Source organism: Mesoplodon densirostris, chromosome 3 (genome assembly GCF_025265405.1).
Source record: "Mesoplodon densirostris isolate mMesDen1 chromosome 3, mMesDen1 primary haplotype, whole genome shotgun sequence".
Classification (NCBI taxonomy): Eukaryota; Metazoa; Chordata; class Mammalia; order Artiodactyla; family Ziphiidae; genus Mesoplodon; species Mesoplodon densirostris.
In genome coordinates, this window is record NC_082663.1 from 119324773 (window position 1) to 119350153 (window position 25381).

The following is a 25381-nucleotide window of genomic DNA, read 5'->3' on the forward strand; positions in this document are numbered from 1 at the left end:
AAGGCTGAGTACTATTCTGTTGTATTTGTATACCACGTTTTGGCTATCCTTTCATCGACTGATGGACATTTGGGTTGCTTCCATCTTTTGGCTACTGTGAATAATGCTGCCATGAACATGGGTGTGCAAATGTTTCTTTGAGATCCTGCTTTCAGTCCTGCTTTTATATCCAGAAGTGGAATTGTTGAATTGCATGTAATATTATTTTTCACTTTTTGTGGAATAGCTGCACTGTTTTCCACGGTAGCTGTACCATTTTACATTCCACCAATAGTGTACTTGGGTTCCAATTCTTCCACATCCTTACCAACACACTTGTTACTTTCTGTTTTGTTTTTGTTTTGATGGTAGTTATCTTAATGTGTTTGAGGTGATATCTCATTGTGGTTTGGATCTGCATTTTCCTGATGAATAGTGATGTTGAGCATCCTTTTGTGTGCTTATTGGTCATTAGTATATCTTCTGTGGAGAAATGTCTATTGGAGTCCTTTGCCCATCCTGAAATTGGGCTGTGTTTTTGTTGTTGAGTTGTAGGAGGTTTTTTTTCCCTTTAATATTCTGGATACTAGACCCTTACCAGGTTTATGATTTGCAAATACTTTTTTCCCATTCTGTGGATTGCCTTTTCACTCTATTGACTGTGTCCTTTGATACAGAGAAGTTTTAAATTTTGATAAAATCCTATTTGTCTATTTTCACTCTTGTCTGTGCTTTTGGTATCATATCCAATGTCATTGCCAATTAATTTAGAGTTTTTAAAATTATGAGTGAAATTTCTGTGCATGTCCCTTGCCTAATATTTTTTATTGGGTTGTTTATCTCCTTTTTATTGATTTGTGAGAGCTCTCTAAATATTAAGGAAATTAGTCTTTTGTTATATAAGATACATTTTTTTCTCATTTTGTTGTTTGTCTTTTGACTTTGTTTTTGGCCTTTCTCTGCCCTTTCCCCAGAAAAGCCGTTATGAGACCTACATCCACCTCCTGGCTGTGAAAATCAAAGTGGGCTCAGATGACCTGGAGCGGATTGAGGCCCGGCTGGCCACCCTGGAGGGGGATGACCCGTCTCTCCGCAAGACACACTCGAGCCCTGCCCTCAGCCAGGGCCATGGAACTGTGACTGGCAGCAAAGCCACGAGGGATAACACTGGGCCTGATACTTAGCTGGCATGGATGGGCAGGTCCCAGAGGCAGGCAATGCCCCCAGAGGGGTCAGTGAGCACAATTCCAGCCAGGGGCCACTTGGATCAGCTCCAGGCAGTTGTTGGGCAGCCAGGGGGGTGTGGAGAGCCCTGTGGGCCAAGGAGATGGAGATGCTATTCATGGTGTCGATCTTGCATCCTGGGGCTTCTCTGGGCCTCCGACCCTCTCCCCAGCTCTCACATCCCTCTTCACCCCAGAGCCTCATTTTCTAGGCCAGTTGTGTGCATGCTCTAGCCACCATCTCAAGAAGTGGGAAGGGTGGTTGAACTTACCAGGCTCTCCTCTTCTCACAAGTTCCTCCCCTTATCTCCCTTGTTTCCGAGGGCAGGTCTTGACCCCAGGTCTCAGCTTGGACTCCCACCCTTTCTCCTCCTCCTTCCTCTGAGTTGACCAGCAGCAGGTCTGCAGACCACCAGCACTATCCTCTCTTCCTCCACTCAGCAGCCTTGGGAACCACACCCCATTCTCCTGCCTCACCTGGCAATAACCCAGGACCCAGGCCTGTCCCTCAGTGCCAAGCTCTCTCCACTCAAGTGTGTGTCCACCTCATCTTCCATCCATCGAGGCCACTACTGCTTTCTTTTATATGGACATAAATGTATATATATAAGAATTTTATATATATATATATATAAGGAACTCCTCTAGAGATGGTTTTGGAACTGATATCAGTTAGAGGATGAAATAAGAGGTAGGAAAAGCCTATTTCAGAATGCACTTGTTAGCAAGGAGGGCTGCTCTCTGGCCCCTGGAGGCCCTGACACTCTGGAAGGTAAGGTAGAGATAGTATGACCTCCTCTCACCCTATTTCCCCCTCTTCCGGCTGACCTGTGACTTAAACTGCTCTTACAGTTAATGCTTTGGAATAAATAGTGTGTGTGTGTGTGTGTGTGCTGCCCCTTCTGTCCCACAGGCATCCTGGGGTGTGAGTGGGATGGGACCGTGGCCCTGTTTATATTTTGGTCTTTATGTTGGTGCTGCCGGGTCTCTGAGCTCCAGAGGTGGCCTCTTGTACAGCTCTACTGCTACAGGAATAAAAGACACTCTGCCTTGCAAATAGCCATTTGTCAACAAGCCCAAAGATGTTTGGTGGGGGAAGGTTATGGAAGCCATTAATTCTTGGTCTTGGGAAAAGGTGGAATGACAAGTTGTTGATTGTTTTTTAGGTTGCTATTTCTCGTACTGTTCTAGTGACTCAGAAACGCTAGTGAAGGACATGTCTGGGAAGAATAATTTTCCATGTGATGATCACAGACTAGCATCCTTTAAACCCTGCAATCCTCAGACTGACAGTGGTGGTACCTGCAATACAGCTGTGATGAGCAAATCCTTTCTATTTTTAAAATAGATTACTGTCGTTTGGCCAGCAGTTTGACCTCAGTGGTAACATATTTAGTTAATAAGCCAACCTTGCAACTAAGCAGTCAACATTTATAAGCCCACTCACATTTGATACAAGGGACCTGTGAGTCTGTGGAGAGATGTAGTGACTTAAATCCAGGTTATTTAATTTGGATCAGCTGAGTGTATTTTATAACCAAGCCATCTGGCACCTTCATTTTGCTGAGTGGAAGTAAATGTTCATTTAAGTGAAATTGAAAGAGCAATGTGGCAACATAAAAAAGCTCTCTGTACTTTCTTCTCCACGCTGTCTCAAAGGTCCTTTGAGTTTGGGGTCAGCTTCCCACCCTCTTACCTCACGAGGGTGGGTGAGTGAAAGCAGAGGAGCAGGCTCCATCCGCTGCAGACACGTGTGCTTCCCTGAGCACTAGCTGTGCCTCCCATCAGTAAAAAAAACGTTTAGTTCACTTTCTTAATTGTATAATTATTTATTGTAAATTATATACGTGTACTACTGTACTAAAATATTATGTACATTATAAAACATACACAAAAATAGAAATTTTAAAAAGATGAGATGAAAATAAATCTAAAGCAAAGTTCTTTTTTTTCTGCATTCTAATGGCCCATCATATTCCCTCCACAACCTCTGCCCTTAATAGGTCCATTTTCCAGGACTGTCCAAATCCAGAGACTTGGAGGACTGCAGGTGAGATGCGATAAGTGGTTTGCGCCACCTGGTGGTCCTGGGACGTGTCCGTGGGCTCAGGGACTCCTAGGGGCTGACCCTTGAGGACAGCGTCTCTTGAGCCTCCATCCTCTCATTCAGTGAAGGTGAACAGTGCTGCACACTGTGCTGGGTGCTGGGGATACTGTAGTGAGAAAAGGATTGACCAGATCCCTGTCCACACGGGGCTCACAGTCTAGTGGGGAGGGGGACAGACAGTCACCATTTCCATTTGGGACTCTGGAAGGGCTGGGGAGACAAGCCAAAAATGACCTGGCAGAGAGAAGAAAAAAGAATTGGAGAAGTGGGGAAGACTGACTCAGGAAGCCACCCGAATGTCCTAAGTGCTCCTGGGGGACAGGGTAGTAGTAGGAAAGTCACTTAACAGGGCTATACCTCTTCCTGACAGGCCATACTAAAGATGCCCCAAGGCAGAATTTGAGAGGTGAGTAGAAAAGGGGCCTCTCTGGCCACACCTGCTCCTAGGTTCCGTTCACACCTGTGAATGAATAGGTGGCTGATATGATGGGGAGTCAAGGAAACTGATTAGGTTCTGGCCTTAGACTCAGCAGGTAACTTAGAATCCAGAGCAGATAATGAAGGTACCAAATGGGGTCATGTGAAAGTCGATGAGTTAATCAAGGGGCCATTCAGAATTACCTGGGGTTACATAGAGGTGGATGGGTTCACTGGGGTCATGGAGGTGGTTTCTGACTAAAATTTAGAAGGTAAAAACTTAGGGCCCTCAGAAGGGTCAAATGAGGATACTAAACTGGGTCATGAAGAGGTCAGTGGGTTCACCAAGAGGTCATTCAGAATTACTTGGGGTCACATAGAGGTCAATAGGTTCACCAAGAGGTCATCCAGAATTACTCTGGGTTAGATAGAGGTTGGTGTGCTCATTGGAGTCATGGAAGTGGTTTCTGAGTGAAAATTTAGAAGGTAATAGCAACTCAGGCCCTCAGAAGGGTCAAATGAGGACAATAAACTGGGTCATGAAAAGGTCGATGGGTTCACCAAGAGGTCATTCCGAAGTACTCAGGGTCATACAGAGATCATAAATCACACAGAGGAATTACTGGCGCTCAGAGAATTTTAGAGGCAATAGCACACTCAGAGCTGGCACAGGGATCTGGACGAGATCATCAGGGGCGAGAGAAGTCAGTGATTTGCAGGTTTGTGTAGCATTTAGTTCATTAATTTCCTTTTTTTCTTTGTAACAGGTACTTTTTTTCCCCAGCGTCCCCACATGAATATGTGTCTAGTTCTTTACTTTTCTCCATCACTTCCCTTTCATCCAGTTTTTGCCACTCTCTGTGTGACTCAAGAATGCAAGGCACAGGATATGGTCATCATCATCATCATCAAATTAGCCATTAATAGACATCTATCATGTGCCAGAAGCAATCCTGGGCGCTCTATATAATCTCCACAGCAACCCTTTGAGGTAGGTATTAGCATCACCCTTTCCCAGCTGAGGCAAGTGCAGCCTAGAGAAGTCACACAGCTAGTGAGGGGCAGAGCTGGAATTTGAACTCAGGCCCTGTTGATACCTAAGCCCTTTCAACCCTAAGCCTCTCTGTCCTTCGCATGTGTAGGTCTCTGAGCTGACTACACACATTTGTGCACACGCCCACACGTCAACCACGGGAGCTCTTTGGATAGCTGACTCCTTTGTGCCTGGTTGGAACCTAATGGTTCCTGGTGCTGGGCATTGGCTTAGTAACATTAAACAATGAGGGGAAAGGCTCACCCTGGACACCATCTGCCTTCTCCATGCCTGAAATCATGTACCTTTCATCAGGGACTGCAAGTTTAGACAGGCCCTGGCTTTGAGGGGATATAAAAAAACCCAACACCCTGTGGGCTTAAAAGCTGCAGCAGCTGTGGTCCTCCTGGCAGCTGAGGGTACCCATTATGCCACTTTTCATGTCCACACATTGCCTGAAGCCCCAAGGGTCATCTTGCCTCAGCTGCTTCAGTGCCAACCTCACAACCCTTCCCTCCTCACCCACCTAGGCCCGGAAACTCTTGCCTCATTCTGGCCCCTGTAGCTCCAGGGCAGGAACTGGGCCAGGGCTCTGAGGCTGAGCTCGAAGCAGAGTAATCTGCATCAGCCCCTCGGCCAGGTTCCCCAGCAGCGGGGGGCGGTGGGTGGGGAGCTGGGGGACACCTTGTGAAGTTCTTAGAACAGGGAGGAGGGCTGGAGCCTGTCGTGGGAGTCGAAGGCAGGGAGATTGAAGGGAGGGTCTCTTCTCCCAGGGACTGCTCTGGCCCTCTCCAACCTCCACACCAACATCCATCCATCTCTATCACAGGTTTTCATCCTCTGTCTCCCTCCTCACCTGGGGGCTAGGCACACGCAGTCAAACATGAGTTATTTCTGATTTTATTTATAATATAAAAATGTTCAAGTGTCAACAGTCAGGTGTTTGCACATTTCAAGGGGCAGGTTTCCCATTTGCTTAGGATTTTTTTTTTTAAACAATTACCTTTTTGACAAATTAGCAGTGGACCCAGTTTTGGGAGGGTGGCGAGGTCAGGGCTGGAGAGGGAGTGGAAGTCATGGGTGGGCTAGGGGCTGGGAGTTGGGCTGTGAGAAGGAAATGGTGTTACTTTATTGCTAAGAGGGGACTCAAATACACTGTCAAGTGGCTCTTCTCGGTCCCAGCGTGACCATGCATCCAATCTAAAGAATCTGAAATGCAAAGGACATGCAGGAGTAAAATAGAAAAGACGACCTGTAAACGAAGGTGCTGCAGAGGACGGAGGGGCGTCCTGGAGGCCATAGGGGAGGAGGAGCCACGAACATTGGGGCCCTGGCAGAGCTGCCCCCTCCCCCGGCCGAGGCTGTTGGGAAGACCTCTTTCTCAGTGCCCCCCTCCCTTAGCAGCTGTGAGGAGCGGGGAGGCCCCCCTCCCCATTCTGGTTGCTGTCGCTGGGCCTTAGTCTCCCCCTGGACGTTACCTGACCCCAACTCTAGCTCCAAACCTAGGATCCCCGCCCTCTCCTCAGGGGGCCCAGGACTCCAGAGCTTGCACTGGGGCAAAGCTACTCCGGACCTCATGTCGTTCGTTGGGGCCCCCAGCCTCGTGCCCACCCGAACCCAATCCCGCAGCCTCTTCTCTCCTGCTTTGTCTCACCACCACCACCTCCCACGACCCCCGCCAGCTTGGGATCCTACATTCCCCCACCCCGCAACCCAGACTTCTCTCCAGGAGCTCCAGATTAGCGTACAGCAAAAGGCACCACAATATAGGTTTCTATTAAAGAGTCAAAAAATTGGCCCATCTCTCTTTTTTTTTTGTTGTTTCTTTTTTTTTTTCCGAAGCTGTAAATCAGGATGTCACATATAAATAGTTTCCCTATAAAAACGTCTTTGCCGTTAGCTAGTATTATAAGACAATTTTTGCTAAAATGAAAATAAAACATTTTGTTATACCCTTTTCCTTTTATAGAAAATAAAAATATTTTTATTTCTTTTTTTCCCTCCTCTCTCTCTCCAGTCGGCGGTCTCTGTTCTCCTTAAAGACAGTGGGGCGGGCGAGGCGGAGGGGGCGGCGGGGGCCCTAGAGGGGCCCCGAGTCCTGCTTGGCCCGCGGGGGCGGCCCGCGGCTGTGTCTGCTGCTGGCCCGCGTGCTGTGGCTGTCCAGGGAGTAGTAAGTCCTGCTGTCGGCCGCCGGGCAGAGCGGCGGCGAGTCCGAGCGCAGCGCGTCGTGCGCCGCACGCAGGCCGAGGAAAGGCGTGCTCTCGGCCGCCAGCGCCCCGTCCGCGTCGTCCGCTTCGTCGTCCGAGGGGGAAGCCGAGCCACCTCCCGAGCCGCTGCTCAGCGACAGCGAGTCCCGCGCCGCGCGTGCGCGCTGCGCCGCCAGCCCGTTGAGGCGCGAGCGGCGCCAGCGCCGGGGCCCAGCAGACGTCCTACGGGACGCGCCGCGGGCGCGCGGCCGCGGCGGCGGCGGGGGCGCGCACTCCTGCGTGGTCTCGTACTCGTCGTCCTCGGGGATGCGGAAAGGGCTGGCGGGCAGACTGCCCAGGCTGCCGCCTAGGGCGCAGGCCCCGCGCCGCGGCCCCGGTCCCGCCGCGGGGTAGTAGTAGCTGTCGTAGCTGCGCTGCATGTCCGCACCGGTCCCGGGCCCTGGACCGGGGCCGGGGGGCGCCGGGTGCCGCAGGAGCGGCTGCTGCTCCGCCAGGCGGTAGCTGATGGGCGCGGCCGGCGGCAGCGACACGGCGTGCGCCGAGTTGGGGGACGTGATCTCGAAAGTCGGCACCTGCGTGGCCAGCGAGTAATGGAAGTCCACGGGAGAGAGGCGCGCGGGCGTGGTCAGGGCCGACACATACCTGCGGGAAGAGGCAGAGACGTGAGCCGGTGGCCAGGGGATGGGGCGGACCTGATGCAAAGCAGCGGTCTTGCCCAGGGTCCCTCTTGCAAGAACCATGCTGGTATTCCTAAGTGACCGTAATAAATTTCCTTAATTTCTCTGAGCCTCAGTTTGCTTATCTGTGAAACGGGAGTAACCACAGTGCTCATTCCGTAGCGTTGTTGGATGATTCCATAAACGTGTCAGTGGTCCTTGGCTGTGGGGATGCTCACAGTCACCGGTGTTCCTGAATGGTTACTTTGGGTGAGGCTAAGGCTGGGGCATTTTACATGTGTGGTCTCATCTAATACAGTAATTCTATAAGAGGCTTCTGTTAGTCCCGTACTACACGTGAGGAAACTGAGGCTCAGAACATTTAATTGACTTACTCAAGGTTCACACAGCCAGGAAGTGGTTGAGCTGGGATTTGAACCCAGGCCAGGCAGGAACCAGAACTCATACTGCCCAATTCCTCATTCTAGTCCCTGCATTCAGCCACCCCTGTGACTTGGACTTACCTCCCCTCCGGGACAGTTCATCCCGTGGCTGATGGCTACAATGGGGAAATATTTTCCTTTTTAAGTTGAAGCTAAAAGCTGCCTCAGGGAAGTGACTGCTCCCACCTCAGGTAGGGTCCTCAGCCCAGAGCTCACAGTTACCAAGACCCCACTGAAGTGTCTCTGCTTGGGGCTGAAGACCACCAGTTCCTTCAAAAGTTTGCCCTTGCTAATATCTCCCACTCTGGGTCCCAGGCACCTGTCCCTTTTCTTTTTCCACATTTCCCTCTCTGAGTCAACCGGCCTCTTGCCCAACCATTATCCACCTCAGGACAGGGACCACCCCCCTCCCTGCCTCTCTTCCAGACTGCAAAGCTGGGCACCTCATCGCTCTCCGGAGTCCCCATTACTGTTTTTCAGAATCATCTGACTCCCCTCTCTTCCCTCTCCCACATGCACGTCCATCACGTCCTACCCATTTCCTTTCTCCTGGAATACCCTCCACCCCGCTCCACTCCATCCTGGGACTAGATGTTCACTCTGGTCATTCCCCCGCCCCAGGGTCTTTCCTCCTTCAGCCTATGCAATTCCCAGAACAATCTTTTTTTGGCCACGTGGCATGTGGGATCCTAGTCCCCCGGTGAACCTGCGCCCCCCGCAGTGGAAGCGTGGAGCCTCAACCACTGGACTGCCGGGGACTTCCCTCCCAGAGCAATCTTTTAAAGTCATATCTCTGCTTTAGGAGGCCCTTCCTGCTTACCCACCCAGGGCCACTGGCCATCTGTCTGGCCCCAGCTTGCCTGTTCAGGCCCAGCTCCACTCTCCTCACAGCGCACCCTGCTCTAGGCGCCTCACCAGCCATGTCCTTAGTGCCTCTGCTGGAACAGCTCAAGTTGTTCCCCTTGCCTGGAAGTCTTTCCCCGCCTTGCCTCTCTACCTCCCATCCATTAAGGCAGGGGTCCCCAACCCCCAGGCCGCGGACCAGTACCCATCTGTGGCCTGTTAGGAACCAGGCCGCACAGCAGGAGGTGTGTGGCCAGAGCGATTGAAGCTTCATCTGTATTTACGGCCACGCCCCATGGCTTGCATTACCGCCTGAGCTCCGCCTCCTGTCAGCATTATGGTGAGTTGTATAATTATAATGTAATAATAATAGAAATAAAGTGCACAATAAATGAATCATCCTGAAACCATCCCCCCGCCCCCGTCTGTGGAAAAATTATCTTCCATAAAACCGGTCCCTGGTGCCAAAAAGGTTGGGGACCGCTGCATTAAGAAGTCCTATTGCTCTTGTTACTACTGATAACCATAGCTCCACCTAGTGAGCACCAGCGCCATGTCAGGTAAAAGGCAAAGAGCCTTTGCGCATGATCTTAGGGTGGCCTTCATAAGAACCATGCAGGATAGGTGTAACGCTCCCTGTTCTATAGCTGAGGAAACAGGCACAGAGGTGATCAACCTGCCCCAAGTCACACAGGTGGTGGAGCTGAGCTTGGAAAGGTTGCTTGGAAAACCTAGCTGCTCCCCATGAGCCTGCCGTCAGACTGGGTTTCTCTGCCCTGGTGGGGTGTCCTATGCTTAGCACTTTCCATAGGCAGCTGTGAGCTTCAGTGGTTTTGTGTCCATGACCGGCATGGAGTAGGCTGAATTGAAGCCTTCTCCACCCCAGCCTGGAGTTCCTAGTACCATGCCCCTTTTTCTGCTCTCCTCCCACAGATCCCAAGTGCCAAGGGGAGAGCAAGATGGAGGCTGGCCCCCTGCAACCCCTGGCTTGGAGTCAGGGAAGAAGGGAAGGTTCCTGGTTCTCACTGCATTCATTGCTCAGGAACCCAATGGCATCTTGATCCATGGGGGCCTAGTTGCTGATACTTCCAGGGCCTTCAGGCATTCTTGGCTCATTCCCATCCTGCACTCATCAGTTTACTCACAGACGGCCTCCCCTCCCACTCTTCAATCTGCTCAATCTTGCTGTCTGTTTCTCCTGGGACATGGGGCCTCTAGGTGATACCAGGGTAGGGCAACTGTATGTTCTGGTTTGTCCAGGCCAGACCCTGTTTGCTCCTGATGTTCCACTGCAATTATTAATAACATGCCCTTCTACTCTGAAAAGTGTCCCAGTAGAACAATTAAATGGTCCTAACACACCAGGGTCTACTAGCTGTAGTCCCAGCCGGTCATTAACATGTTGATGACCCCAAGCAGACCACTGAACCTTTCAGGGACCTTGCTTGCGCATCTAGAAAATGGGGTGAGGCTCTCTGGAGTGTTTCTGAGGTGACCTAAGGGTCAGCCCTGGGTCAGTGGTGCCAGTGGCGCACAGGTCACGGGGTAGGAACTGACCTCTCGCTGTGTGGGGAGTCACGCAGGGAGTCTATGGAGTCATGGTAAGGTGGCACAGCAGCCCTGCGCTGCTCCTCTAGGCTGTAGGCTGCCGCCCGCCGTGCCCGCGCCTCCACACACGCTGGGCTGTTGCATTTGCTGGTGCCCACTGATGACAGCATGATGCCCGATTGGGAGTCGGAGGTCAGGCTCTCAGAATGTTCCAGGCTCCACGTGTGGCTCTCATGCCTGGAGAAGCCAGGTGGAAGTGAGGTGAGGGGTCAAGAAGGGGCTGGGCAGCCCAGCACGTGTGGTCCCAGGCCCACCCCTTCCCTGACTCTTCATTCCATCTCAGGCCCCCTCAGCTCACTGCCCTTCACTCTGGGCTGAGGTGTAACATCATAAATGCCAAACCCCGATTTTGGGAGAAGGAGAGCTGGAGGCCCGAGGATGGGTGAGCTGCAATGTGCAGAGAGGCCTCTTCCTTTCCTCTCTGCAACCAAACTCTCCTTAGTCTCCCTGTCTGGGACCCTCCCACTCCCATGGTACTTAGCCACTTGCCTTAAGAGCCCAGCCCCAGTGGCCAATATATGGGGACCCTGCCTATTCTGTGCTGCTCCCCAGGGAAGAAAGGGGCCAACCATGTTCTTTCTTGAGCTGTCTGAGTCTTTGTCCTTGTGTGGACAGGCCTCCCTACCTCTGGAGAGGAGGCTAAGGTGGACTAGGTTCACGTGGAAAACCCAGGAGAGGGCGTCAAATAGCTGTGGGTATTTGAGTGAGCAGGCACTTTATGCCAGATGAAGTGGTGCTGATGAGGGCAAAACAAAACCAAATGTTAGGTGGGAACACAGTGATGCTGTTGTTCCTCTGGGGCTGGTTTAGACTAGAAAAGGGAATCCGGTCTCTTGAGGATCTGGATGTACGTTTGGTGGTGGGTTCTGGTTTGAAGCCCCCCACCTCCACCCTCCTGCTCACAGGGACCCTCAATACAGAGCCCAGCCTGGCTGGGGAGTTTGGTGTGTGTCCCCAGGCAGGTGTGTGGTGCACATGTGCACGCCCTGAGGGTGTGCATACAGGAGTCTGCAAGGCTGCGTGGGCCTTGGTGGTGCCCACCTGTGGCTGGAGGTGGGCGTGGCTGTGGAGCAGTGGTGAGAAGGAGAACAGGAGTGGCTCCCAGAGAAGGTGGTCTCCGTTTCCCTCCGGATGACATGGTCTGTGGCTGGCACATTCTTGGAGATATACTGGAACAGACAGAGGGTTTTTTTTGGGGGGGGGCAGTTAGTGACAGATGACCAAGTTGACCCTCCTTCCTGGTGGGCAGGGGAAGTGAGGCAGTAAGCTCCAGGTTGCAGGGGCGGTGGTGGTCCACTGGATAAGCAACTCGGTGTTAGGGCAGCAATGGCCCCTGGAAATCAATCCCCCGACCTCCCTTAAGGAAGTGGGCCAAGTGAGGCTAAGTCATCCTGGTGAGGCAAGGCTAGGCTAGCAGGCAAGGCTGAGCACAGGATGGGCCGGCCGCCTCCCTGGCCCATTCTTGCAGGGGGCATAAGAAGGCGGGCTACACAGCAAGAGGTCAGAGTGGGGCCTGGGAACACCACTCACGTCTGCCATCTGGATCTCCTCAGGGTCCAGCCGGGGGTGGCTGGGCCCATTGGCCAAGCTCCGGTTCTGGTGGGCTGGACACATGTTCTGTCGAAGGTGGTTATGCATCTGCTTCCGCTGTTTTCTGCACAGGGGAAGGTGCATTAGCCTGACACCCCCTCCCCGCCTCCCCTGACACAAAGTATGAGCTTCCCTAGCTGTTACTCCAGGGAACTAGTCTACCCGTGCCGGGACTGCCGTGGCAATCTCCTGCTACTGCTCTTTCCTGTGCTCAGGCTTCCTTCAGCAAGGACCCCTTCAATCAACCCCCTACATCATCACTACCACCTGGAATTCAGCAGGACCTGAGCGTAGTGGTAATGAGCTTCTGCTGAGAGAGCAGAACTCTACTACTTTCTAGCTGTGTAACTCTGGGCAAATTACTTAAACTATCCATGTTTCACTTTCCTCATCTGTAAAACGGACTGATCATCTACGCATTCCAAAGACCACTGAGGATTAAGAGTAGATAAACTATTCAAGCACAGTGCGGGCCCACTTCATGCATTCATTTATTTGGTATCTATTGGGTTTTTACTACGTGCCAGATGCTGTTTTGGAGCAGAGGAGACAGATATGGTTCCTGCCCTCATGGAGCTTGCAGGCCAGTAGGGGAGGCAGATGATAAACACATAAACAAATAAACAAACAAGATACTTTCAGCAAAGTGCTATGGAGAAAATAAAACAGGATGCTGTGGTCAGGGAGTCAAGACCTGTGGGGCTACTTCACTTCGGCACCTATTAAGTGCTCAATACATTTGTTTTGTAATCAACAAGTTTAATCATGTCACTCCCCTGTTAAAGCCCCTTCATTGGGCTTCAGAATCCTGTTTCCTCTCCCCAGCCCTGTCTCTCACTGCCCTTTCCCCTCCCCAGCTTGCTGCATCCTTGGAGGGCTTGTTTCTGATCCTATACTGTGCCCCTCTGGCCTCTGGGCCTTTGCATCCAATTGCAGCACGTTCTCTGCCTCTTCACCTGCTAACTCCTGCTCATCTCTCAGGCCCAGCTTAAATGCACCTTTCTCAGGGAAACCCTCCCTGCCCTCTAGCTGAGGTTAGGCACCTCTGAAATACATCCTGTAACACTGGACCTCTTGCTTAGAGCACTGGCCATGTGCCTGGTACAGGGCCTGGTGTCCAGCAGGCATTGAATGAAAGTTTGTTGAAGAAATAAGTAAATGTAGTAGGGGTTAGAACATGGGGCTTGCTTCTCCCCCCAGTTCTTGGCCTCAATTTTCCTATGTGGGCCCAGTCTCCTCCTGTGGGCTCCCTGAACCCTAAACCCCAAGGCTGGCAGGGCCTTAGATCTCATAGATAGGGGCAGCAGGAGTCAAGACCCAGGGGCTCAGTCCCCCAAATGGTGGCTATGCCCAGACTCTTGCTTTCCACATAAGAACAGATATTGCAAACTCTTTCTGTACCACATCACTCTACAACCTGCAATGGCTCCCTGTCATCTGTTAGGATAAACCCAGGTCCCCAAGCTTGACATTCAAGGCCCTGTGGTGCCATGCAGGTTCCAGCTGTTCTTTTAGGCTCGTGCACCTTTTTAAAATTGACCCCAGCCCTTTGCTCCAGCTATCCTGGGCTGCTCAAGCTCCATGAACACAGCTGATCCTCTCCCGCATTTGTCCTTTAGCTTGCACTCTTCTACTGGAACTGTCCAGCCCCTTTCCTTGCTCCAAGGTTCTGATGCCAACTTTCCTTTGCCCAGGAGTGGCCCAACCCCATCTTCTCTGTATTCCTGCTTGGACTGCTCCTAGGTGGGATTAGGCAGTGCCCTGTGAGGTCTCTTTTTCCCCTGAGAAGGTGCCTCCCTCTCTGTGCTTGCCCACCCCCAACACTGCCCCAGTGCCTGCCGACTGGACAGGGCAGATCCTCCCTCACAGGATCCTCTGAGGTACTAGAGGATCACACTCATTTTATAGATGAGGACTCAGAGAAGCTCATCCGTTTCCTCAGGGTCACAGGAAATGGCCGAGCTGAATTAGAGCCCAGACCTATCTTCTTCCACCGCCTGGGCTTATGACTGTTCTCGTGCAGTCCTCTGGGGCCTGTCTACCCGCCACCCCGCTCCTGCTTCTTGGCCGAGCCCTTTGGCCCCTCACCAGCTGCAGAAGGGGGCAGAGGGGCATAGGAATGGGGGAGGCTCGGCCAGGCATGGTGCGGTGGAGAGGAGAGCCTGACCCCACAAAAGCCGTCCCTGGTTGCTCTGAGTGCCCGACAACTCACTTGGTCTTGCAGTAGGCGACCACGCAGACGATGCCCACGACCAGCAGAGCCACGCAAATGCCGGTGATAGTCAGGACCCTTTTCTGGTACAGCTCCTCGGCTTCTGCAGAGGTAGAGGGCGTGAGGGGGCAGGGTGGGAGGCAGACCCGTAGAGACAGTGCTGCAGACCGTCCCCCTGCCTCGCAAACCCCGGGCTCTCTCCAGCTCAGGTGCTGCCCGGCTGCAATCCATCTCACCCCTCCCCAGCCAGTTCCCTCCCTCCTGCTTTACTGAACTCCACCCACCTGTGGATCTCATCACATCACAAGTGACTACCCCTGAGTTCACCTTCCCAAACCCGCGCTCTGCCTGGAGCATGTGAGTGGAAAATGCAGGGGGATGGCTGGAGGAGGTGGGATGGAGGTGAAGTTCCCAAGGTCATAGGGGAGGGCAACCCACTATGGCCTGGTGGCTGCAAAGAGCCTTGATGGGCTGGGGGAAGCTGGTCTTCATGGTGGTGAACATGAAGACCCTGGGCAAAGGCCTGGCTGGCTACTCTGGCTTCCTTAAGAAGGTGGAGAGTGGCTTGTTCTGGGCTGGAGACAGGACATGAGGCCCAGAGGCTGGACTTAGGAGGGATGCCAGGACCAGGAGCAGGGACAGAGCAGACCAGGCCCACAGAGGCGGGAGAGGGGAGAAAGGCCTTGGTTTATCCCTGCAGCTTGGTCAGGGTTGTGGCCCTGGCCCACTCCAGCTCTCCCCGTCTCTGCTTGTCAGAGACCCACGAGTGGCAGCACAGCCCCCTGGCGCCTAGGACAGCCCTTGTGCTCAAGGAGCAGCCTCCACCCTTCTGAAGGAGCTGAGCTAGGCTGGGCCTCAAAGCCCTCAAAAAGACCCAACTATCCCCTCTACCTCTACTTCCACTTTTTGGCGGGGCAACCCCTACCCTTCTAGAACAGAGAAAGCCTGGAGGAAGCAAAGGAAGAAGGTGGCAGCACCAGACATGGTCAAGGCCTACAGCCTAGACACCCCGCCCTTTGCTCCGGCTCCCAGCTGCTGGCTGGCCCCTCCCCATTGCTCCCCTCCCACCAGCACAGGGATAAGTGGGGGCGGGACCCAAAGCCTTGGTGGAGCCCTGGGCAGTGTCCCTAAGCCCCCAGGCTTGCAGGGTCTCCTGTGGCAAAGGTAGGCCCAGCAGCAAACACTGGGTACAAAGCCCCAGGCACACATACCCGGAGGACTGTGCCCGTCTGACACACAGACAGACCCTTCACAACAATACACACGGCCGCCACGCACGTGATCGCGCCCACTGACAGTCATGCAGAGTCTTGAACAAACAGCCCTCCACCCCAGATCCCCACCTCCAGGCTCTGCGGTCCTCGTCCTGCCTCCGGTTCTCATCCCCAGCCACGCCTCAGTCCTCCACTCAGGCCTCTGTCTCCATCACTCCTCTGAGACCGCTCTGGTCATGGTCACCAACAACCCCCTGCTGCCAAGTCTGTGGTCATTCGCTTCCCTCTCAGCAGACTCCTCCTGCTGGGCCCACTTCCCGGGATGGTCTTCACTCCTGGGTTTCCTCCCCCTGCACTGGCTCATCTCTCTGTCTCAGCTGCTACTTCCCCCTCTTCCATGTGGGCTGCAGGGTCCAGGCCCAGAGCTCTCAGGCTTCTTCCTCTCTCCACCTGCCCTTTCTCCCTCCGTCATCTCACCCAGACTCAGACTTGAAATGCCATCTGTATGCAGCCGAATCTCACGTTTCTCTCTCCTGCCCTGACCTCTTCCGGAGCTCCAGATTCCTACATCCAAGGGCCATGGCCAAGCAGAAGCACTGATTCCCCACCCTCGTTCCCTGCTCTTCCCATCTCTTCAGTGGCGACACCACCTTTCCTATTATACCGGCCCCAGACCTTAGAATCATTCCTGATCTTCCCACCCACTCTGATACCTGATCCATCAGCAAGTCGTCTCAGCTCTCCCTCCCAAGTAGATCCCAGATCTGACCACTTCGTCCCATTTCCACTGCTTCCAGCTTCATCCAAGATGATGCCATCTCTCACTCGACAGCTGCCCGCTTCTGACTGGTTTCTCTGCTTCTATTCCTCCACACCCTGTCCCCTCACCCAGTCTATCCTCTGCCCCAAAGCCACATTGATTTCCAACCATAAAGCAGATCATTTTACTCCTCTGCTTAAAAACCCCCAGTGGCATCCCCCTGCAATTCGAATACAACCCAAAGCCTTACCATGGTCCACGAGGCCCAGGGTCACCTGGTCCCTTCCTCTAGATCCCACCTGTAGTCTTCTTCCCCACGTCTGCTGTGCTCCAGAGGCACTGGCAGTCTTTCCATCCATCGAACAAGGCAGGCCCATCCACATCATCCTTAACTTGCTGTGCCCCCTGCCTCAAACACTCTCCCCTGATTGTTTGCAGGGCTGGCTACTTCTCGTCAGGTTTTAGCTCAAATGTCACCTCATTGGACAAGGCTTCCCTGGCCACTTAGCTAGAGTAGCTCCTCATCCCGGCTAGGCGCCATCCCATTCCATTTTATTTTCTGTGTAGCACTTACCCCCACCTGCTATCTTTCTTGTTTGTTTGCTGTCTGTCTCACCCTGTGAATCTGAGCACCAGGAGGGCAGGGACTCTGCATGCTACATCGCCAGGGTCTGGCCAACTCTGGGGTTCAGTAGAGGTTTGTTGAGTTGGTGTGTGAATGAATATACAGACCACCTTTACAGGCAGTCACATATTTACATACGCTCACACTTGCCTCCGCACCCACTGCTCATGCTCAACCCTTAACAACAAAGATGTTCCACTGCACCCCTCCGTGGGCTCACACCCTGCACTGAGAGACCCAACAAGGTGTAAACATGTCAGCCCCCCATAACAACACAGACACGCACACCTACGGATTCCCCCCCTGCACCCCCTGCCATGATCACACAGACACCACAGACTCGGCCCCTCTCCTCCCCACCCTGTCACAGCAGAGAGACAGACATACTCTTACACATAGACGTTCAGCTCCATCTTCTGAGAATAGCTGATGGTGGCTAGGTGGCCGGGGAACTAGGGCCTCCCCAAATCTGCCACGAGAACAGTCTTTTCATAACTGCAGGCTCTGCACACATCTGGGGTCTGACCCCATCGACGGCTCAAACCCTCTGAGGCCCTGCATCTCTCCTGCTATATGTGTGGACCAGGGTGGAGCCTCCCAGCACAAAGCCAGAGAGCTGGGAAGACTGACCCCTCAAAGTCCCTTCCTGCCCAAGGCATCTTCCAGGGGCCAGAGGACAGTCAGGAGTGGGACGTGAGGTTCTGAGCTGGGAGGCAGGAGGGCAGGCACCAGAAGCCAGCCCACTGTGGACCCTTGCTGGTGTTGCCCACAAACACATGTGCCACCGTGGGGACAGATCGTGAAGGGAGTAACAGCCTCAAGCAGATGGCAAAGCCTGGCAGACAAACACGGGGCAGGCGGCAGAGACAAATGGGTGTTATCAGCTGCCAGCCTGGTGAAGAATGAAAAGCAATGGAAATGGAAATGGGAAAAGGAAGGATTAAGGTCAAATTGAAAGGGATGCCTCTCTGCACAGTTCTCCAAACCAGGATTCTGTGGCTTTCAGACACCTGCTCTCCGGGGGCTCGTCTGGCCAACCCACTGGGTTGCGCACAGCTCAGGGGTCCCACTCCCCTCAGAGTACCCTGGCGACTGGCCCCAGGCAAGGGGGCACTACTGTACACGGGGGCGCAGTCTGAATGCCAGGGTGCTCTGCTGTTCATGAGCTTTTCTTGTCTCCCCCAAATCAATGTAGTTTATTACAGGACATCCTGATGGGGACAGGGGGATTTTTGAAATCATCCCTTTTCCATTTGGGGGAAAAGGAAACCAAACATCCAGCACACATGGTGTCAGAGGCTGTGGAGAGGGGCTGTGTGGATGGCGCTGACCGATACATAGAGGCTCCGTACCCTTTAGTTCAAATCCAAGGTGCTCTGGCAGTGCAGAAGAAAGGAGGGTCAGAGAGGGGAAGGGATGGAGGGAGAGATAGAGATAGAGAGAGATGGGGGAGGGGGCGGGAGAGAGAGAGAGAGAGAAACGTTGGTCAGGACTCTTCAGACACCAGCAGCCATCCTGTGAGGTGAAAGCAGGTTAGTGGTGTCCCCTCCCAGCCTCCTGAGCCCCTCCCCTGGCACCCAGTCCCCAGGAGCCCTTGATTGGGGTAGAGAGAGGAAATGTTAGGATCAGCAGGCAGGGCAGGTTCTTTAGAGATGAGCTGTGGGGTTAGTACCTGGTGGGGAGGCAGAGGCGCAAGAGTCAGTTGGCAGATGTCCCCAGAGAGGAAAGGTGAGTGGGGGCAGGGGGTGGAGGAGTCCCCATCCTCCCCCTCCCAGCTCCAGTGCCAGGCCTTCGACCCTTTCGAGCCCGTCCTGGAGACAGCTTGCTCAGCCTGAGCTCATTCATGGGGCCCTTCTTTCTGTTCAGAACTAGGGCTTGGGGTACCCAGGCCGGCCCCTTGTCCCTGTCCTGCCCCCATGGGCCTCACTGGCCTGCCCATCTCCTAGGAGCCAGGCATGGAGGCTCAGAGTTTGTATGGAGCAGGACTGGAGACGGGGAGAGGCCCCAGGCAGCAGGTCACTTCTCCACTTGACACCCCCAACACCCTAGAAACCTGCAGGGGCTAGGCCTCGGGTCCCAGCCTGATCACACGACTTAGGAGAGCAAACTGCAACTTGGAGAAAGAGACGAGTGGGTTCACCTGTAGAACACCTGTGCCCCCTAAATGGCAGCCAATTGCACTCTTTGAGGCTGGATCATGTTGTAAATGTGCAAATTCACGGGTCTTCGAGGTAGACACCCAGGCCATCAAAGGGTTGGATAAAAGGGCCCTGCCCGAGGGTCAGCTCTATCACTGACCCGCTGTGCGACCCATAGTATCCTGCCTATCTGGCTCTCAATCTTTCATCAGTTAAATGGGGATCAGGCCTGGCCACGGGATCTCTGAGGTCTGCAACTCAGCTGTCCTTCAGAATCATCCAGACCAATGGAGCCAGGCTCTAGGGTGGGAGCTCAGAAATCTCCCCAGTGCTTTTGAAAAGCTCACCTATCATTCTAAGGTAACAGCCAGCACCTGATTGCAGGCCTCGAGTCTTGCTTTTTTCCCTAGTTTGCTGTGTTCATGTGGGCAAGTCATACATAGTCTCTGTTTCCTCATCTGTCAAAAGTGCCTGTACACAGTGAGAGCAGAAACTAACACATTTTAAATCAACTAGACTCCAATAAAAAAAAAAAAAGACGGGCGAGGCAGTGTGCGAGGGCTTGCTCCACTGCCTCCGCACGTGCACAGCAAGTTCCGCTAGACCCAGGCAGGAGGTGGAAGTGTGTTCTGATGCTCTCATCTCCTGCAGAGGGAGCGGAGCACGGGGACATGAGCAGGAAGTCCTGTGCACTGTCTAGCTCTGGATCTCTCCCCTGCTTCCTGATAGGGATTCCAGAGGGTTATGCAGTTGGAAAAGGGCAAGACAGTAGGATGGCTCTGACTGAAAGAGGCTTGAGGAAGATCCTGGGGCTCTGACCCCCAGTTCCATGCAGAGACCATACCCTTGAAGCACGAACCCCAGCTCTTCTAAACATGAGCCCTTCTGTGCACGCCTGTTAAATTTGAGGTTGCAGGTAATCTTGAATGTGGTTTCTTTGCAGTCTTACGCTTACTGCTTGGAGGTAGGAGTCACCATAAGCACAGCAAGTCCACTCCTCTCCCAGGGCCTCCCAGGGCTGGCCAACTGTGCTAAACAGGCAGTACAAACTTGACAAACTGAAAGGGTCCTCGGGGGCAACTCTCACTGAGCAGTTAATCCCGTAGCCCCAGGGACCCTCCAGGCAGCTCGAAAGAGCTCACAATGTTCGGATATCCAGCCAGGTTCCCCACAGAGAACAGCCCAGCTTGACCACAGCACCCCAGACTCTAAGAGAACTGTGGTTCACAGAGCTGGTCTGGGCTCCACTTTTGGTGGTGTTTGTATTAGATGAGGGCCCAGTAGTGCTAGGACACTTTCCCAAGGTCACATAGCAAATTAGGAGGCGGAAGGGAGACTGGAGGCCAGGTCTCTGGTCTCTTGGGGCTAAGCCATGGCTATTCCTGCCCATTGAGCCCCTGGGCAGACCTGACTGGCTAGTCCTCAGGACAATGACCATCTGGAGAAGTGAGCAGGGCTCCCAAAGCCATTTAAGAGTCTTCTCCTGTATCACTCCTCTGGGAACCAAGTAATAGCAGCAGCAGCTTTTGGGACTCCTGACTGGCCTCCCCTCTGAGTCAAAGGCCAGTACTGTTTTGGGTGGACAGTGGTGGCTGGCAGGACTGGTGATGTCACTGAGAAGTCACTAAAAGGCAGCCCTGCTTCCCTCTCCCCGGGGATGGATTCTGAGGGGCCTGCAGCCATGTCAGCCCCAGCAAAAAGCAAAAACAAAAACACCCCAAAAACCCAAAATCAAAAAAACAGTCTCCTGCTCATCATATTCACTGCCTGGCACTCAGCCAGGATGGAGTGATACCACCGAGTCACAGATGGGTCCTAGCGAACAGAAATTTGCATACTGACCAGTAACCGTGGCAGCTGGATGCTGGACTCCCAGCAGGGCCAGGCTTACCAGACAACAGACAAAGTCTTCATCCTGGACATGTCCTATGACACCTGGTCATAGGCACCGGGACAAGGAGGCCCTGACGTCGACCCCGGAGCATGTGTTTGTGTGCTTGTGTGTGTGTGAGCAGATGTCAGCAGATGTGTGTTTGTGTGCAAGTGCAGGCATGTGTCTGTGTGTGTGTGCAGGTGTGTGTGCTCTTGTATATGGTGGGTATCCAGGTGTACAAGTTTTGACTCTTGGGAAGTTGAGGGGCCGTCAAGGGAAGAAGGAGAAGCTTTAAAGGGCTACTGCGGCTGCAGGCTCTGTTTCCGTGGCCTCCGCAAAAGGTAACCTGGCCTAGAGGCTGTCTGGGCAGAGGGGGAAGGTCAGACACTTTGCTCAAGATGTGCTGGGAGTCAGCCTCCAGGGGACTGATGCTGCCCCTCTGGCCTCCACTCCCACGCCAGCAGCAGCTGGAAGAGGAGCTCAACTGTGTTCAAACAACAGCAGGCCTTTGACTAAGCCCTTGGCATGCATCACTTCACTTCATCCTCACAGCAACCCTAAAGGCATAAATGCCACTATCCCCATTTTACAGATGAGAAAACAAAATCAGAGAGGTTAAATGAGGCCCCAGAACAGTAAGCTCAGCTGCTGGCAATTTTATTCAGGTCCATCTGAATCGGAGCCTGAACACTTAAGTTAGCATTTTTCACTCCTTTTTCAATAATTGTCTGACAGAGCAGTGCATGAAGTGCTCTGGGCAAAGTGCTTGGAGAGTATAAATCCTTTACCAAAAGGACCAGCAAGGATCCCAGTAACACTAGGCAGAAAGGCTGCATTTCCAGGCTCTTTTCTGGGCTCCCGGGGCCCTGCTGACCCTCCCAGAAGATCTGAGCTGCAAGCTGAAGCAGCCCAGCTGGCAGAGAAGCTTGGACAGTGGCCGAGTTTTGGAAGCTCTGCTGCTCAGAGTCAGGATGGGCTGGGACTCCCTGTCCAGAACAGTCCCATAAGCTAGGGGGGCTCTGGGCCTAAGGGTGAAAAGGAATAGGCCCTCCATTGCCTCTCTCCCCAGGTCCTCAGCCCCACCTGGCTGCTCTGTCCTCCTGACCTACGGTCCTCCAATGGGGCTGGATCTGACTCTGCAATTCTTCCTGGAGCCTGGGCTCTGGAGAGTTCTGTTGGGCCACGTGCCCACGGGCTCTGTTCTTATCCCCATGGCCTTCCTCCTTGGCCTCCAATGGGAGGGACCTGAGGACAGCGCTGCCCCCAACACTCTATTAAGAGAGTTAACCACCTGGGATGACCAGCCCTGGCCTCCCTGGCACCTCTCCTCTTCAAATCTTGGCTTCCAGATTCCTGTGCAGGGAATGTCTAGGCTTTTGTGCTGTGGTCTGAGAAGGATCGGAAGGCTCCTTTCTCTACCCTGAGCCCCAAACTCCTGTTCTCTAAGGGCTACCTAAATGGCCCCTGGGTCCCTCCCTCGGCCTCTTCATGCCCAGGCACCATCAATCTAGTTCTAATTCCTCATGGGACCCATCTGTCCTCCCTGGAGAGGAAGAGGTGGGTGGTGGGTCGAGCAGGGGCCTAGCGTGCTCTGGAGGACGGGGGACACGGTCCCACCTTGCAGGCCAGTGGACCGCTGGGCCCCAAATGGAGTCCATGGCCAGCCTGTGGCTTTCTGCGCTGCTCCACCTCCACCTGATGGCACTGGAAGGCACTGCTCTCAGCCCCCAGTAAAACACGCCACAGTTAGGGCCTCATCCTTCAGCTCCAGGGGTCACACTTCTCTCGGCAGACTGTGCAAACCAGAAAGCTCCAACTTCACAAATGGAAGAAAGGAAGGGAGTGGAGTCCTGGATGGGGACTGAGACCAGAGAGGGCCTGGAGAGAGTCACCAGTTACCCCTTGATTCCTTATTCCCTCTATGCCTTAGTATTTGCGGCAACTCTCAACCCTACTCCAACATCTAGCTGCACAGATGTCTCTGGTCTTCACAGAAACCACTGACCTGGGACCTGTTTTCCCTCAATCCGCCTTCCCCACTCTCCCCCATCACCCCAAATCAAACCAAAACAAACTCTGGCCAGATGGAAAGGCAGGCTTTCTGAGAACTTGCTTCTCTCTCTCAAACACACAAGCACACATGTGCACACACTCATTGCCCGGCCTCACCAACAGCCTGACATCCTCAGACAGGCTCTCAGAGGCAGGTGAGGGCTCTGCAAATGCTTCTTCCCATCCTGGCCAGGCTGCCTGACCCCAGTGGTGAAAAGGCCTGAGCCTGGCTCTGAGCAGCTGCAGAGAGAATTCAGTGTTACTGCGACCAGGCAGTACAGCAACATGAGGCAGGGGGTGTATCAGTCTCCTCTGTGTGAAACCCAGCAGGACCCTGCAGGTGCTTCCCCAGGAAAGACCCCCCAGTGACCCCTGCCTCTTGTTTGTAGAAAAGCTTTTGCCTCCTAGGCCTTTCTCCTCGAGTTCCAAAGAGCAAATTTAATCAGAGAAGTGAGAAAATACAGAAACAAAGGAAAACAAACATGACAAAATAATAAGAGTTTAGCCATAAAACAAAGTCAAGGACCTTTGGTATATCCTTGAGTTGTTTTGCAGATACTAAAACCCCACCAGGTGTTAGAAGTTAACTACATGATGACCACCTTCAGCCCTAGGCTGATTGGAACCAGAAGGTTGATGATTGAGATTCCTGAAACATCACCGTGTTACCTCACCATCAACCGATCAGAGGACTGAGCATGACCTGATCACGCACCTCGTGACCCCACCCTCCCACAGTCTTTAAAAACCCTTCCCATGAGCCCCTTGTATTCTTTGCTTGACACCTTACAACTAGCGCTCTTCTTTCTTTCACCTGCACCCGGTTTAGTAGGTTAGCTTTGCTGCGTGTTTGGCATAGGGGACCCAAGTTTGGTTCAGTAACACGCACAGGCTTCTGATGAGGACTGAGAGGAGCCTAGGACAGCCCCCCGCATTTCCCGGCCCACCCCAATCTCTCTAACCAAGGCCCCATCCTTCCCACGGGGTGGGGGGTAGGGTGGGGGAAGAACTGTCAGTTACCAGGGAAGGAAAGAAATAGAAGAAAGAGACATACTGGAGAAGTTGACCATTGCGAACTGCTGACACCTGTCCCCGGTGTATCCCACAGGACACCTACCAAAAGAAAGAAAACCAGAAAGAGAGAGCCAGGATAGCAAGACATAGGCATTGCAACACCCCGGCACGGGCTCCTGCCGATGCCAGCTGGGTTCCTTGCCACTGTTACCATTTGTACTGGCCTTGCCACTCTGCCCCTTACCTGCAGCCCTGAACTTTAAACCCAAGGATTAGGCCAAAAATGAAAAAGCAAAACAAAAGAACTAACAAACCAAAATACAAAAAAGAAACAAAACAGCCAAAGATCAAAACAACCAACACCCCTGGCCCTATGTCCTACAATGGGGTGAGGAGTGGGGGGGACTGCACCCGGAAGCTTTCTAGGGAGCAGGGACTCGTGTTTGTATCTTCAAACATACTTTGCTTAGGATCTGGCATGTACAATCGCAAAGGCAGTTTCTCCAAACATCTCTGTCCGAAGAATCCGTTTGGACATCTGGAGAAGGAAAAGGGGAAAAATCACAGAACAAACTGGCATCATCCGCGAGGCTTAGGTTAGAAATCAAAGTGCACAGTGATGAATGAGAAAACCAAGTCGAGCGCTGGGGCACACTCGTTGCTGAAGGGGCTGGAGTCGGGGCTGGGTGGAGGGCTCGGAAATCTTCAAAATCTCTCTAATAGATGTGGCTCCAGGTGGTGGGGAAGCGGGGGAGGGGTAGGGAAGAAGATGATTTGGGAAAGCAGGGTGGGGAAATTGGGAACTTACTGCCTAAAGGTCCTAATGGTTATTGAGACTTCCCTTCTGACCTGCCTGGGGCCCCGTGAAGCCAGAATTGTAGACCCTTGGTGCCAGGCAGTCAGTAGGCTGGGGTGCTGGGAGTCTTCTGGAATACTAAGTTCTGGGGAGCCATTCCTTCCAAGCCCTACCAAAAGGTTCTCTCCAGGGCCCTGGGCAGGTTTTCTCATCCATGAAACAGACCCCAGAAAGCTCAAAGGAGAACTTGGGAATGCTGTTCCCAGACTGTGTGCCTACAACAAAAGGGGCCTTGGAGATGTCTCATCTGTTCTTTCAAAGAGTGTTCTGTGGCCAAGTAAGTTTAAGAAATCCATTCCCAGGCTTCTTTGTAGAGTTGCAGTGCACGCTAGCACATGAAAGGCTATGAAAAGTTTTGTAGGAGGGAAGAGCTGAACTTTCCAGTATGTTCCAAATTTATTTGACCTTGGAAGTTGTTTTTTGAGGAATCCTTGTGAACATACGGTTTGGGGAAGGCTGCCCTAGAGCAATATACACGGGAAAAGCTTATGGGGAACAGGTGAGGGTGGAGAGAAGCCTGAATTACCAGCA

At 53.1% G+C, this 25381-nt stretch overlaps 2 protein-coding genes across 6 annotated transcripts in view; one reads left to right on the top strand and one right to left on the bottom strand.

Annotated features, from left to right (window-relative positions):
* PSD2 (pleckstrin and Sec7 domain containing 2) overlaps positions 1-2227 on the top strand; it is a 55628-nt gene extending 53401 nt beyond the window's left edge. The window contains exon 16 of the mRNA XM_060092002.1: positions 954-2227. Coding sequence (XP_059947985.1) covers positions 954-1163 — 210 coding nt within the window. The 3' untranslated portion in view covers positions 1164-2227. The remainder of the gene's footprint in view (positions 1-953) is intronic.
* A 4612-nt stretch (positions 2228-6839) lies between these two features.
* The window catches only part of NRG2 (neuregulin 2), a 178625-nt gene continuing 160083 nt past the window's right edge, over positions 6840-25381 (bottom strand). The window contains exons 5-11 of one of the 5 annotated variants that reach the window (XM_060092005.1): positions 24035-24093; positions 18270-18293; positions 14319-14421; positions 12047-12170; positions 11558-11685; positions 10466-10693; positions 6840-7608 (exon numbers count right to left, since the gene is read on the bottom strand). In XM_060092005.1, the coding sequence (XP_059947988.1) occupies positions 6840-7608; positions 10466-10693; positions 11558-11685; positions 12047-12170; positions 14319-14421; positions 18270-18293; positions 24035-24093 (1435 nt within the window). Of the gene's footprint in view, positions 7609-10465; positions 10694-11557; positions 11686-12046; positions 12171-14318; positions 14422-18269; positions 18294-24034; positions 24094-24455; positions 24533-25381 lie in introns of all 5 variants that reach the window. The other 4 variants (XM_060092003.1, XM_060092006.1, XM_060092004.1 and 1 more) reach the window with 4 other exon arrangements.